Raw genomic sequence first — 15387 nt, 5'->3', positions numbered from 1 at the left:
GTTGACAGTACAATACGATTGTCAGCTTTTGCTGCATACAGTACACATCAAGGAGGAGTGGCTCCAGTACATTCAATGACTCAGTGCAATCAGGAGGGCTTCCTTTGACAGAAAACTGCTAAGTAAAATGTGTGCATGATTTCATTGAATTGTTGCTGTAAATTTCCTTGGGAATACGTGTTGTGAATTGGCCTTTTATAAATAAACTGATTTAAATTCAGTTGAGTCATACTTCAAATAATTATTTTATTATGTTTCAAAATGAATCCCATTACATAGAAAAACAGATGCACACCTTTCCTTTATTTTTCACTCTTACTTAGAAAAGTTATATTAGATGTTTTTACTTTGCTGTAGGTTATTTTCTTTAACTACCATGGTTTTTATAGAAATACTTTACAACTTCCTTTGTATTGCCCAAAGATAGACTGGGATTTCAAAAAGGTCATAATAGTTGAAGAAACTTACATCATTCCTCTCTTTGGACAGTAGGATGAAACCATTGTTGTCGACTAGGAAACAACTCAGGTCCTATTAAGTAATAAGCAAAATCAATTAATATACTTATTTGTTTTTAAAGCCAAAATGATGAGCTTTGCAAAGAGAAACACTTTCAATTATATACTCACATTACTTTCACAACTCAGAGGACACACACCCTCGACATTTGAGCACTAAAAGGATAAGAAAATAAGTTACTGGGAACTATATTTGAAATTGAAAAAAATATATAAATTCAAAACAAATAATAAATTTTTTTCACTCACATCTGTGTCGCTGGGCTAGAATAAACAGACAGGAAAGTGATACACAGAAAAGAATAGTTAATAGCAGTTATGACTCAAAAATGAAACAGTACAGATAGGGAGAAAATGGAAAAAATATAGATTTTAATAAATTAAGATGGCAGCATGAACAAATATGACTCAATTGATTGATCATCTTCATGTTAATTTATAACCTACATGTGAGGAATGCAGGAGGCTGAAATCCAAAACTCCAGAAAGGAGACATCCCACAGTTTATGTCCATCATAAATAGCCTTATCTACAAGCTTAGTTCTTTTGGTATTTGTGACCAAAATGGGTTGGCCAATCACGCTGCAATAGTTTAAGGTCGGACATATACCTGTGATGAAAGCAAAAGCTGCTGTGCCACCAGCAGAACCAACATAAACATGGCAGTTCAGGAGGACATATGCATAGCTGCTGCTACCACATGTGGCTTCTAATAGCATCTTCTGCCATCTCACTTGTTACTGTGGTTAACTTTCGGAGGCAGGTAATATGTATCTGTTAGAAATATTTTATTTATACTCCGTTTGTGTTTCATAGGTTGTGTACTAATGAACTATTATGTTGTATAATGTGTGATTCATCGCTTATCAACTTTTGCTAAAGATTGTTCCAGATAAAGGTCATGCAACGGACAGGTTGTAAAAGAGGCCTGAACATCCTCTATCACATGTTTATTCTAAACATGTGTTCTTGGAACAAATTTAATTGTAAAAAAACAACAAAACACATGCTTTATTTTCACATATGTGCTGAGGTTCAAAGTAAGACCATTTTGTTCCCTTTCCCTTAGTACAACCTCAGCTTGTGTAATTAGGGACATCTCCTGACTTTAATAAATAGCGAGGAGAAAGCTGAAGACCAGCAGAGTGGGGTGGAGACCTGTACTGTGCGGTCCCTTCCTACTCTCCTTTCGAGTAAAACTAAATTAATTGTCTATGTGCCTTTTTCCTTCCCAGTATGTATGTATGATGTTTTAGGTGCTTAGACCTGACAGTATCGCTTTGGCCAATTACTTTTGAATGTTCCAAAACAGATGAAATCAGGAAAAGGACTTGTGATTAAATGTATGAGGTAGGGAGCAGAAATTGGTTGTTTAATGGGTACAAAATACAACTAGACAAATGTTATTGACAATAAAATTGATGGTGTCTGAGTCTTTGGCACGCAGACCTTGGTGGGAAACATTGGCACTGAGCTTTGCTTTGGTTGGCAAGAACAGGAGTACAGAACAGGGATGTTTCCCCCAGCTTGGATAACACAGGTTGCATGAACCTGTCCAGGATGAGCAAGCATGAAGCGACAGTGGAGAGGAAGAACTCCCCTTTGGGAAGAAACCTCTGGCAGAACCAGGCTCAATATGGCGGCCTTCTGCCGGACGGGTTTAGATGGGACAGGTAATGAAGTAAGATACCAGGAGGAACGACAACCTTGATGAAGCTTTAGTTAAGATGGTGGAGGAGGGGATGGAGGCGGGTTGAATCAGGGTAGTCTGAGTCAAAGTCTGACGTACCGCAACAACTGCATACGCTTCAGTAGCAGACTGAGATGCTTATTTGGAGAACCTTTTAAGAGAAACTCTGGATGCTGATTGGCTTCAGTGGAAGCGTGGTTCAAAGCTGATTGGCCTATTATGGTAGGTAATGATTAATCAGTTTCTTCAATTGAACTTCCACCTAGGCTCCATTAATCACAACGGCTTTCTTGTAGAGCAAAATCTACTTATCTGCCACAAAACCATGTCGAAATTAACAGTCTTTAGATTGCTTTGCACTGAGCCAAAGGATCAGAAACCGAAAAGTTATTTTGGAAATGTTATTTATTAACAAATAGTATTGCTGTGGCTGCACAGTGAAATACAGTAGTGAGTAAGACTAAGACTGCTGCCTTGTAGAAAAAGGTTCCAGGTTTGATTCCCGACCCTGCATGGAGTTTGCATGTTCTCCCTGTGCATGCGTGGGTTCTCTCCAGGTACTCCGGCTTCTTCCCGCAGTCCAAAAACATGACTGATGGGTTCATTGGCTTCTCTAAAATTCTCCTTAGGTGTGAGTGTGTCCGTGAATGGTTGTTTGTCTCTGTCTTGCCCTGCGATGGACTGCCAACCTGTCTGGCGACCTGTTCATGGTGTACCCCGCTTTCACCCATTGACAGGTGATAGGCACCAGCACCCCTGGCGACCCCACCAGCGATAAGTGTGACAGAAAATGGCTGAATGGATGGATTACTTGCTGTGTCATTAAATGTAACATAATTAATAGTTATACGTTGTACAACAGCCTTATTATTTAAGAATATGTTTTTTAGTGTATATTTACATAATGAAAATCTTCCTTTCCTTTCAAATGACTGTGGATGATGAAACAAAATGTTAAACAAAGCAAGCAGGCTCAAAGGTGGTGTGAAATATAGATGCACTTTGGAAAAATATGGCCTCTAATAAAAAGAACAGATCTATACATTGGCTTCTCGTAATGAATAAATGAATAAATACTCCACAAAGTCAGTAGATGCATTACCTCTTTGGCGATGCTCCAAAACCTGTTTTCCAACCAATCCAGGGACATCTGTAATCCGATTGCTAAAAGTAGGAGACACAAATATGTACACAGTATAAAAACAAATGCAGGATAAAACTGAATCTGGTTAGGTAACATGGCCTTGTAAAAAATCACCTGGGTCTGACCTAGAATGTGTTTAGGAGGATGGACCTTCATGCTGCTTAAATACATACATAAGGGTTCAAACTAAAGATTACTCTTATGCGAGCCAAGATAATTAACAGACTCCTTGAAAAGTGACAAAATGCCCTCAGAAAGCTTCCAACTTAAGCCTGTTTTGTGGTTGCATAAGTAACACTGAACGAGTGTTATTATCAACGTATGAGAGACGCAATGAAATGTAACTGTTTTTAAAAAATAATATAAATAAGAAAGCTTACTGTTTATTTTAAATATGATGTAAACATTTCCTTGTATTGTCATTACAATGTTTTCTCTGTTTTGTTAACAAAATACTTCATTAATTTATTAACATATTCATTAAATTTAGGTCTGAATTGGCATGGCATTACAAGGCAATTAAAACCCTGTGAATTTAGATCTACTGTGATGATAAAGAGGCAAATTTAAGAAATAAAGCCAAAATTGACATAGAAATTTCTATGGTGAGATCAGAAAAATGGTCCTCACTCTTATGCCAAGACAGGAGCAAACACATCTGCAGCACCACTGTGTGCTTTCTCTGGACCCGTTTTTTTTTTTTTTTTGCTTTCTCTTCCAGTCCTCTCTTCTATAATCTGACAGGGCAGATGTTAGAGTATGAGGTCTTAACTATCCCAGGAACCTGAGTGAGCTAGTGATAATCATGAAGATGAGGTAATGATTAGTGGTGGCTGATTCGGACTGCAATCAAAGTTCAGCATTGGATTTCTGCTTCAAGGGAAGGAATAAGCTTTTTTTTTTTGAGGCAATGCTCTCTAATTGCCCCGAAGATTTTTTAAGACCAAAACACTTTTCCTAAGAGCGGCTCCTTCTGGGAAAGGCACAGATGAAAAGGAAAGTTTATCTCGCACTGTGACTCTTTGGAGATGTGGTGAGTTATTTCTTTGTTTGCGTGGATAATATATTTATAGTTGCCCAACTAGAAAAAATAAAATAATGCTGATTCATATAGCTCCAAACCACCGTTGATATTAATAAATGTTGCAGCCCTGTGACAAATGCTATTATTTTAAATTTAATTATCTACTAAAGTTAAGCATATTCATTTGTTTGGAGTGCAGAGGGAAAACTTAAGAGGTTGTGCAGAAGACCTTTGTGTCAGGAATAAGGATATGCATGGATATGCTAAACGTTTACCATTTTTAATGGTCTATAACAGTGCAGCAAAATGAACCTCAGAAAACACATATAACAGATATTTATAAACATTCTCTAGTAATCCTTGTGATATCCCTGATATTAATTTTGGTGATTCATTTAAAGACAAGCACAGTAATAATACTGTGTATGTGAGTATATCTGTGTAAATGCATTTGCATACATTTATCTTTGCCTCAGTCTGAGTACTGCAGTATGGTAAAACTGCAGACCTTTTATTTTGTTATGTTATTCTAAAACTGTTTGTTTGAAAATAATTTTTACCTAATGGCGGTGGGGTTGCTCTGGTTAGAGTGGGCTGCTTTTCAGTGACCAGGGACCCTTATGTATAAATAAGTGTGTAGTGGTAGTGAGAAATTCTAAAATTTGGAGTGCACAAGCAGTTAAGGGACATAGTGACAGGATCACACTTTCACAAATGTAAGAACATGAACATTTATAACCATACTTCTAATCATACAATACATGAAGTTCTATTAATGTTTAAAATGATTCAAAGGTAACAACAAATCAACTAGAATCCATCTATTGTGCACATTAAGCAGCAACCTGTTTGTAAACTGTTATCAATGCACTTATGAAATACTTATAATACTTATAAATAAACTGATAAGTGAAATTTGCATACAACAAGGCTAAAAAATACTGCAACTCCAAAGATTCTTCAGGATGAGTGCACAAATTGTATTCTTTGAATCACTTATCAAAAAAAATATTTCAAGGTTTTTCTCCAATTGAATTGAAATAACAAATTGTACATATCAAAAAAATATCACATTATATTTCTGTCAGACATACAAATCCCTGTTATATTATCAAATTTTCTTCAATTCAGTTATAAAGATTCTATTCTAAAAGTCAAAAATACAAAATTGAATATGCTGCTGTGATCGCAAAAGAATTTTGAAAGACCTTGATTGGTCTTTAACTTTTCTCCAAATGCAAATCAGTTTTTGATCTGAAGGTAAGCTGCATGTCCTTACAGCATACTATATGTCATTGCCTTAAGCAGACTTAGTATGCACTGTAAACACTGTATAAACTAAATTGAAGTATGTATTCAGTTTATTCTTCATATACTTTTTTGGTCTTTTTGTCAACTTGGGGTTTTAATTTTTTGTTTCTTCTTTATAAAGTAAAAAAAAAAAGATACAAGATTTTCATTCTGATTTTCCATGTTTGGTGATTGCTTTCTTATTATCACTGCCTGCTTGACTAAAGGCAGTGCAGTTACCTTTACAACTTCAACAAACTGTTATATAGAAATATTTGAGAGCCTTTAAAAACCAATTAAAGTAAAAGGAACACAAATTCTCCAGGACTTCTGCTCCCCAGTTGACTGCACCTCCTTTGTCTGGTAAGCAGGTTTCAGGGGGCCCAGCAGAGGGGGCTGTAATGCCCTTAAAATGCTTCAGCACCAGATGTCCAAACTAGGATTTAATGAACACAGATGCCAGAGGTACAGGCATACATTCATTTAATCCTGTGAGGGTGTGTACTTTAGAAAGCGGGATCACAGTGACCTAAGCACACTTTGCTAATATTCTCAAAATTCTAATTTGCTATAATATTACCTTCAGTTAACATTGGGTTATTTAGTTAGGAAAATTACAGAAGACATTATTCCAGATGTGGCATCTTTTCCACCACCACCCTTAAATATATTGAGCTCATACTGTGACTGATGTTTTTAGAAATAGTCTTTATGCTGGATTTTATACACTTGAAGCCATGGATTATGTGACCGGGGGGACTAAATGCAATAATGTTTGTTGTCCCGCAAATAACTGCTTTTTTTTTTTTTTAACTATTGTCTATACTTAAAACCCACTACTGCCCATCTTTCATCTCCATAATGTTTTAGCAAAATAACTCTTTTTAAATACTTCTGTTTTCTCTTTTTGAGGTCGATCGATGAAACGGATTGTCAGCACAAAGGAAAATTCTTCCAAATGTAAACTTGCACTTATTGGAAGGGTTGATATTGAAGACATGGGGAATGAAGGGAATTGCAGTGGCAGTTTAGGTACGTTTAAAAAAAGAAATACTTTACCCTTTAAAAATACAACCACTTAGGCTGTACAGTTCTAGACAATGAGCTTGTAAATATCTTTGTACTAAGGAGTGTTTCTAAAAATGCTATTCTTTTCATTTTCATGTCATGTAGTGCATAAAGCCTCCACCCGAGGAGTTCTGGTTCTGCTAGGGCTTCTGAGCACTGTTGGCGGTTGTCCTTCTATCTGCAGATGCTACAGTAATGCAACTGACTGCTCCGCTCTAGGCCTTGTCTCTTTGAGGCCCATCCAAGAGCAGCTGGGTCTGGGCTCACTTGTGCTCAATCTTTCTCAGAACAACCTGTCCTCCTTTGGAAGTGGTGACATTTTAAATCTAAGCAATGTGGAGTTCCTAGATCTGTCCCATAATAATTTTTACAACTTGAAAACCAGAGCTTTTCAAGGCCTTAGCAGCCTGCAATGGTTAAATCTCTCTTCCAACTACCTTGGAATTGGTGAAGCCAGCCAGGATCTCCCTAATAACACGGTGACTCGCAAAGACCTGAATGGAAGTCTTGGAACAGTCGGTTTATGGAAGGAGGTCTTCCAGGGATTGTGGCAGCTGCATGGGCTTGATCTGTCCTCTAATGGCCTCCTATTACTGCACAAGGGCTTATTGGATGGGCTTCAGAAGCTCACATGGCTGTCCTTAGCTTACAACCGGCTAGTGACCCTGGACCGAGCCACATTTGACCCCCTAATGAACCTCCAGAAGCTCCAGCTGGCCGGAAACCCCTGGGAATGTGACTGCAAACTGATGGATTTCAAACACTGGGTGGAGTGGTTAATTTACAGGGGTAAGCAGGCCTGTTAAAATATCTCAAAAACATATGTTTAGTTTAATACACACACTTGAAAAGACTGTATTGTGTTTGGTTCTAATTTTGTTTTACAGAAGGACAGATAGATCGGATGGAGTGCAGTTTCCCCAGGAACCTGAAAGGCAGGGAGATCCGCAGCATCCCAGCTGAGATGTTCAGCTACTGTCAGAGTTCAACGAAGGAAGATCCATTGAATCGTGCCACTAAGCCTCTCTGCCCACTTGGGCGGGTCAGTAGCATGGATAACTGTGTGCGGCAGCGACATAGGTCAGTCAGTGTACGCAGGGCACACGGCACACAAATAGTAGCAGCAGTGGTGTGTGGCACAGTGTGCATCATGATGGTTGTTGCTGCAACCTATGGCTGTGTCTATGCCTCATTTATGGTAAGGTATCATAGAAAGAGGAAGAGCTGTGGGCAGTCTCTGATAGCCAAGTATGGAGCTGAGACAGAGCAGGATGATCAACAAGCTTCCTCTCTTATCAAATCAGAGGAGGGAACTAAAGAAGGCGATGACTTTGAGCACGGCTATCGAATCAGCAGCTTCTAAAAAACACCACAGTTCACCCACCGTGCTAAAAATCTGGCTACGGACTAATCATGAATTTGCAGTTTAGACTGGATGAGTCTGAAAAGCTGTGGCATATTTAAACTGCATAGGTGCTCTGTATATGAAACCTCACTGTAGCCACTGATCTGCAATTCTACAGTTTCAAGTACGCTTATTTATTTATTTTTTTGTGTGAAAACTCTTTATCTTATAAGTTTGAGGATAAGAAGCACAAAACTTTAATTAATGTAGATTAATGTAGAGTAATTTTATTTTTTCCAGAGCACAGCCATTTTGTTCAGAAAAACTGCATCTTAACAGTCCTGTACAGGAGAAGATCCTAACTACAAAACAATCCATCCAGGTATATATATCTTTTATCAGAGCATTTCAAATAATAATTCTAAATATAAACAGACAATAAAAACATGTGAGGATTTATATCTAAATTGTAGAGCTATTTTTTATCCCGTTTTCTATTTTCAGAGGTAAATTGCTTGTGAATATCACATAACTTAAAGGGTTAAAAATAGAGGTTACAGTGGTTGACTTAAAACAATCATATTAAATTGTCTTAAGCTTATTTCAGTTTCACTGGATCTCTGTGATTAACATTCAATGTGAAGTCCTGATGATTGAATGTTAAAATCAAACAAAAACAAGGTACTGGTTCAAAAATATGCAAACTTTTGCTACCAGATTATTGCCTTTTTTAACGTGTTTCATAAATAATTCATTTTTCATTTGAATCGTACAGAAAACGTGCCAAATAAGGATTTTTTTAAGATGTCTTTTTTCAAATATCCTTAAAAAAATATGGCAATTGGACACCGATACCTGGATAGGACATTGGCTCCAATATTGATGAAGTAGCTGGATTGGATATTGGTGGTTTGTTATCAGATATCGGAGAGCCAATCCAATGAATTGTTATTTCTTTCTTTTTGCTCTTTGTTTGTTGATAAAAAAAAAAATAAAGTACATTTATATCTGGCTTAATTTCTTAGCTTTTATAATAATAATAATAATGTTCATATCAAGGCTAAAGCCCTCACTCACATGGCAAGATATATGTTTCATTCAATTGTTAATATATGGTTAATTTGATTGTTGAATCGGATTGGTATCGGATATCAGCCGATACACTCAGCCCAGGTATCGGATTGTATCGGTGCATTTCTACTTATCCCATCTGGACAGAGGGGGTTTATATTGTAATCCACTATCAACAAAATCCTTTAAATCCTACCAGTTAATACACTGTTGTTGCATTAAGATGTGTCGGAATGTGTTGTGTGTAAACAAGAACACATTAGGATCATCTGGAGATTTCAGTGGCATCCTGATAATTTTAAATTATGTCTCTAAACAGAACAACCTCGGAAAAGAGCTACCTTTAAAATAATTGAGCATGGACACAATATCTAAATGTAGTTTTAAATTTTTTTCAAACCTTATGATCCTGGACCACTTTTGGGTGTCGACACATGAAACATTCAACAGGCAAACACCAGGAAAGGGGCGACTGTTTTAAAAGATACCAAACTACAGCATTGAAACTGACCTCCAGCCATTGCCGTTCTTTCTCCAGATGATACCGTAACCGCTGTTGTTGCTATGACGTACTTCACTCCTGTTAGGGGAACATTTATTTTCAATAAACTGTCATATGTACTCAATGATTCTTTTCAAATTATAAAGACTCCAAATACTTTTGGATAAAGAAAATATGAGCACAGACCTTTGTCATTAACAGGGTAGTAGTAAAACCTGCCGGGAGTGTTTTCCACGGCTAAGCGGTACCAGAGAGGGAAATGATCAATAGTAAACAGGTTATCTTTGTCTGATGGAGTCAGGAACTTCCTGTAAGAGACAATTTCAACCTTTGATCAGATTTATTTAAAATATTCATTTTGAAAAAAGTCAACTTAAGGAGCAGTAATGAGCTGTGATACAGCTCACCCAATCTACAGATATATTTTATTTCCCTTTTTTTCTTCTACAGGGACATCTTAGGAAATTGGAATTTGTTTGTTGATCAGATTAAAAGCATCTTCAAAAAATACTTAGACCGTGTATTAATAAGAATATTGATTAAATCCCTAATCCTTCAATTTGTATTGGGCTGATGTTTCATTCTAATCTTCTTTAAAAAATCGGCATTACATTTTTATGAGCTTTAAATGTACATTTTCCAGAATTAAAGATGGGCTTGAAAGCAGTCTGTGTGTAGTTAATCTATAAAATGTTACTGAAAGAAGAAAGAATCTTAGAGATTATTCTTATTTATATAGATGCAACCATATGATGGATTATCTCCAGCCCCCCTTGTTATGTAGATGGGATTCATTTTCTTCTTAAATTAGTCAGTTGTGGGTACGAGTCTGGAAGGACAGACAATAACTTGATGTTATTGTACGTGTTCTCGTTCTTACTTTGCCACTCTGTTTTCAGTTCCTGCATATCTCATTAACCTCATTAGGCCTGAACGAGTCCCAAGAAACGCAGTCTCAACCCCTGGCTCCAGCCTGCATATGACATGAAAACATGGATTAGAAAAACATAGCACAGTCTAACAATTATTTCTACAAACAACATACTTTAGTTTGTTATTTGCCTCTACAATTGGTCTCTTTGTTTGCTAGCTCTCCGAGAAATTTACTTGTATTCCATTAGTGAAGGTCAAATGCAACAACACATAGCTCTTTAACAGTGAACATGCAGAGTACACACTCTGTTGATGTGTCAGTGATCTCACCTGTCATTAAGCATTAATGTGTTCCAGTAAGCCTCTAACGGGGCAGTGACCACAGCATCAAATAATGTCTGCTGGAGCAATAATTCATCACCTACATGCAACACAGGTGGAATAAAAAATAAATACATGTACCAGAAGCTTAAAACAAAGATTATTTGTGAGTAGGTAAAACCTACACTCTAGGTCAGGCTCCTTCCCCTGCAGGTATCGGATGACTGCTTGATACTGGGTATATTTTCGATGATCAGGGTCGATGTCTGTCTCACAGTAGGTCCTGTGAATAAAGGATTTTGCCAATTCTTAGATAGAGGAACCCAGATTCTGTTGCAAGTCTGATTTGTTAAACAGAAATTTTATCATTTTTGGCACTAGGGCATGATATTCTAAAATCCCACATCAGGATGCTGTGTTGTTTAGTCTATGGTTGGTGTGGACTTGTCTTACAGCACAGGACATCAAGCTGTGACAAACGATTTTAGTGCAATAATTGTAAAATCATGTTTTGTATTAATAAGCATAGGTAATGCTTTAATTGGGGGTTAGATTACAGAATCTAATTGTGTAAAAGTGCCAGAGGCCATACAAACTTGTATTGGCTCTTTAAATAAGGCAGATAAACTATATAACAATGTCACAAAAGTAAAAAGGATAATGTATAGCACAAATTAAAAAAGAACTACACTTGGTATTCTTTAGCATAATAGCATTTTCAGTTTAGCTTGAGTGACATACATCTCCTTTAATTATTTAATAAATTATGTTGATTACTGTTGTAATAAAGATTAGTGGACCTATCAGAGTTATTTTTGCATACATGTATAATTTGGGGGCTTTGTGTTTAACAATGCGAAACCTTTGAGTTATAGTCACTGTGACATTATGTTGTGCCTGCATAAGAACAATATAGCACTTGTAGGATGACAGCAGTGATAAATTTTTGTACAGTTGTTTTTATCTCAGTCTCATTTCTATGGGCTTACCTAATCCTGTTTGATATTAGATTAATAATTAGGGCAACATCTGTTAACTGTAGGCTGCTATAATATAGAAATTTAGCTGGACTTTAAATTGTGTATATGGGGGAATTTAAGAGTAGGCTTAGTACACAGCCCTGTGGTACTCCAGCGCCATTGGATGTCACAATGGAGGAAAGCCTACCTCATTCTTCAAAACTATATCCTTCTGAAAAGAAAGTCCAGAATCTCAAAGGTGGGTGTCAGTTTTGTTGCCAAATTGTTTGGATACATTTTTAATTAATATTAAAAAACAAAACAAAACAAAAAAACAAACAAACAATGGAGCTCATCTGTTATTGCAAAAATATTCATACTAAATTGCAAGACAATACTTTGCTTGTGATGTGATACATGCTACAGTGGTTATTTCATTTTGTTTTACTTCAAATTTGAAGTGACTCGAAAAAGAAAATACCACCAGCTAACCTGCACAGTGGTTTAAAACCCACCCAGGAAACCTAACTGAACCAACCATAGTTGGGCCTCAGCTCATTTAACTGAATGGAAAGAGCTGTGGGTGAGAATATTATTGGGTGTATTAATAGGTTTATTATTGTGTCTGAATAAACAGAGACACGATTTTGCTTACTTATGCGAAAGCAGCAGGTTTACTTTACAACTTTTTAACCTGAGATGTTAAAGTCTTCATCAATCAACATTTTGGAGGTTATCGACCTGGTTGATTCTTAGGTCGGATGCAGATATTTTGTAGCCTACCGAGTCTTATATTACAATTACAAAACATTTTAACAATTCTTTATCAGTCTAATGCTCAGAATTGCTTTCTTAGGAAGAATGAAATGCCCTACAGATTAGTAATCGCAAGTGGAGCATTGTGTTTATAATGCTCTGCCAATGTTTGTAAAATTTGCAGAGCATAACACATTATGCATAATGTAAGACATTATTCCACACCAAGAAGATGGAAATTAAAAAGAAAAATATTCATACAAAGTTTGATAAAGATAATCTAAAAATTCCTCATCCCTGAACAAGCCCTTACATGTTCTTTCAAAACAGTGTTGTGGCATAACAGAGGCTATAGCAGTCCAAACTATGATCATCTATGCTATTTTTATCATAGTTACATATGAGGCCCCTGAGCGATGGGTAGAGGCAAAAATACCTTATCAGTTGTAACCATGTTTAAATATAAAACGTCCAAAATGTTTTTTCCACTCTTTGCAAAATGATGTTGTACAGCTAAAATACTTATATTATGCAGATGAGAATGTGTAGTCCATTTAAATATCTGTCAGGGTTTGGTTGAGGTTAGAGGACCCAAATGCAGAGACAGGGAGGGAGGGGTGAGTTTCTTAAAAAATTTAATGAATTAAACACAGGTAACAGAGGGAGGATTCCAAAAATCCTACATGAAAAATATAAAACAAACCAGAACCATGGAGACACCTGGGGAAAACAATCACGAGGAGCCAGGATAAAACGAGGTACGTCAAAGTAAGACGAGGAAAGACAGGGTAAGACGGGGAACCAGCACAGAGGAACTGCACAAGGAGAGTATTTGTGGTAGACTTAACAAGGAGAGGGCTAACGAGCTGATTGGGAGCAGGTGTGAGGGGAGCAGTCAAGGAAGGAGCTAGGGAAAGGGAGACCAACACAAGAGGCCAACAGAGGGCAACAAATAAAAACCTTAGAATTCAAATATATCCAGAAAATACAACAAAATAGAGATTAAACCAATAAAACTAGAAAACATGGAGCAAAGTAAAACATAACAGAACCAAGACAATATCATGCATTCCTGCGAGGCCCAGCCTTGAAAATTCTATGAAAACTAAATTTGTTGACAGAGAGCTTAGCATTTTATCATAAAATATCATAAACCCAATGTCCACAGAATGGTTTGACTGTGCATTAAGGCATAGCATTATTCAATTCGATTACGTTAAGCTTATCTAAACACTGGATTTCACAACACATAATGAAAATTAGCTGGGATTTGAATTGTGAATTAGTTTCAGCAAATTCCAGTTATTATTAAAGCTGTTTTAACCTTATTTAATCTTCAAGATACACTTTGATTTTCTAACATAATAGCAATGTTGAACTGTGATACATTGCATAACATTATTGATAACAGTTTTCAACTATTTTCATTTGTCTTTTCTGATGTGTAAATAGCAGCTTTTAATTTCTGTGTAGTTTTGCTAGCTTACCTAAAAATGTTTAACTGAAGTATGTTTAAATTGTAGTTTAATTTTTTCAAATAAATGTATGTTTGGAATGGATGTGGTTGTGAATTTATTCCATATGTATGCTTGACCATGATCGCATTAATCACTGTTTTACTGTATCTGATGTCCTACACACAGCCATTTGGTGGATGTTCACAGGAAAACATATGAAAGATAACAAGTTCTTTGATTGAATATTAAACAACATCACAGGATTTAAGTGGAACACAATTCACCCATACCCACAGCAGATTGTCACCAATTCTAAATAAAGCTTTGTATAACCAGCATGCTCATGGAGTTAGTTTTTTCTGCATACTTTGATGGCATGGCTGATAGCAAACTATCCCATGTTGAACAAACCTCTTTGGGTTACATGGCACATTTACATTAGAAAATATCAAGATGTGCAAACTTTTTTTTTCTTAGGATATGGATTTTTTAAATATACAGTTGTGTCTGAATGTTTCCATACCCTTCCATTAAAGAAAATAATGAATTTACACTAGTAATTTCAATAACACAAAACTGAATAAAGTCATTCTATAATGAGCATGTACAAACATAGATATAGATTATATTGCTCTATATTTGAAAAAGAAAATTGGAAATGCAATAAATCTACTTCAATCTAATTCACTCCATTACAGATTTATTCTGAATGTTAAAGTTATTAACCTACCACTCAGAGGCAATGCTCAGGTCAGGGGAGGTCAGATCATGCAGTCCTGTATTAGAAGGTAAAAACAATCACTAAAAAACAAATTACAGCAAAACATTCTGGTGTTAAAGATGCAGTTTTATCTGATTTATCTAATTCACCTTGTACACATACACAATGTGTTGGAAAAAATGTTTGCTTTTTTGTAAAAAAAAAAAAAATAAATAGTTGTGCAGAACATTCTACACTAAACACAAGGTTTTTTATTAGGAAACATAATCTAGATGTTTACCTTCTTCCACTGACACATTTCCTGTAAACATTAGACTGCCATGGCCCTTGGTAAGCACCATGCCAAAGCTGAAGAGGGCAGAAATAGCAGAGGAATGTTTACTGGAGAGTGACTGACTGTTAGTCTCTGTTTATAGCCAACATATCTACATTGTTAAAATGACGGCAGTATGTTGAAGTAAAAAGTATGTTATACCTGAAAGGCGTTTCAGCAATGTTGGTGTAGAAATAGTTGTTGATCAGGTACAATGGTCTCTTCTATAGGATAAAGAGATATGCTGGTCAAGCATTATTCACAACAGCAATGTTCATCAAACTGGCCTTTGTGTATTGAAATACGATACAGTATACACACACACACACCCATAT

At 36.3% G+C, this 15387-nt stretch overlaps 1 protein-coding gene across 1 annotated transcript in view; it reads right to left on the bottom strand.

The window, feature by feature from the left end:
* LOC107093595 (voltage-dependent calcium channel subunit alpha-2/delta-4-like) overlaps window positions 1-15387 on the bottom strand; it is a 58551-nt gene that overhangs the window by 14332 nt on the left and 28832 nt on the right. Inside the window, 11 exon segments of the mRNA XM_015388758.1 lie at window positions 469-531; window positions 630-674; window positions 768-782; window positions 3311-3372; window positions 9662-9960; window positions 10533-10625; window positions 10856-10946; window positions 11032-11129; window positions 14749-14794; window positions 15020-15087; window positions 15215-15276. Of these exon segments, the coding sequence (XP_015244244.1) occupies window positions 469-531; window positions 630-674; window positions 768-782; window positions 3311-3372; window positions 9662-9960; window positions 10533-10625; window positions 10856-10946; window positions 11032-11129; window positions 14749-14794; window positions 15020-15087; window positions 15215-15276 (942 nt within the window).

The sequence above is a fragment of the Cyprinodon variegatus genome, unplaced genomic scaffold, assembly GCF_000732505.1.
Source record: "Cyprinodon variegatus isolate N-32 unplaced genomic scaffold, C_variegatus-1.0 Scaffold434, whole genome shotgun sequence".
Lineage (NCBI taxonomy): Eukaryota > Metazoa > Chordata > Actinopteri > Cyprinodontiformes > Cyprinodontidae > Cyprinodon > Cyprinodon variegatus.
Note: the sequence above shows the minus strand (reverse complement) of the source record. Positions and strands in the feature narration are given on the sequence as shown.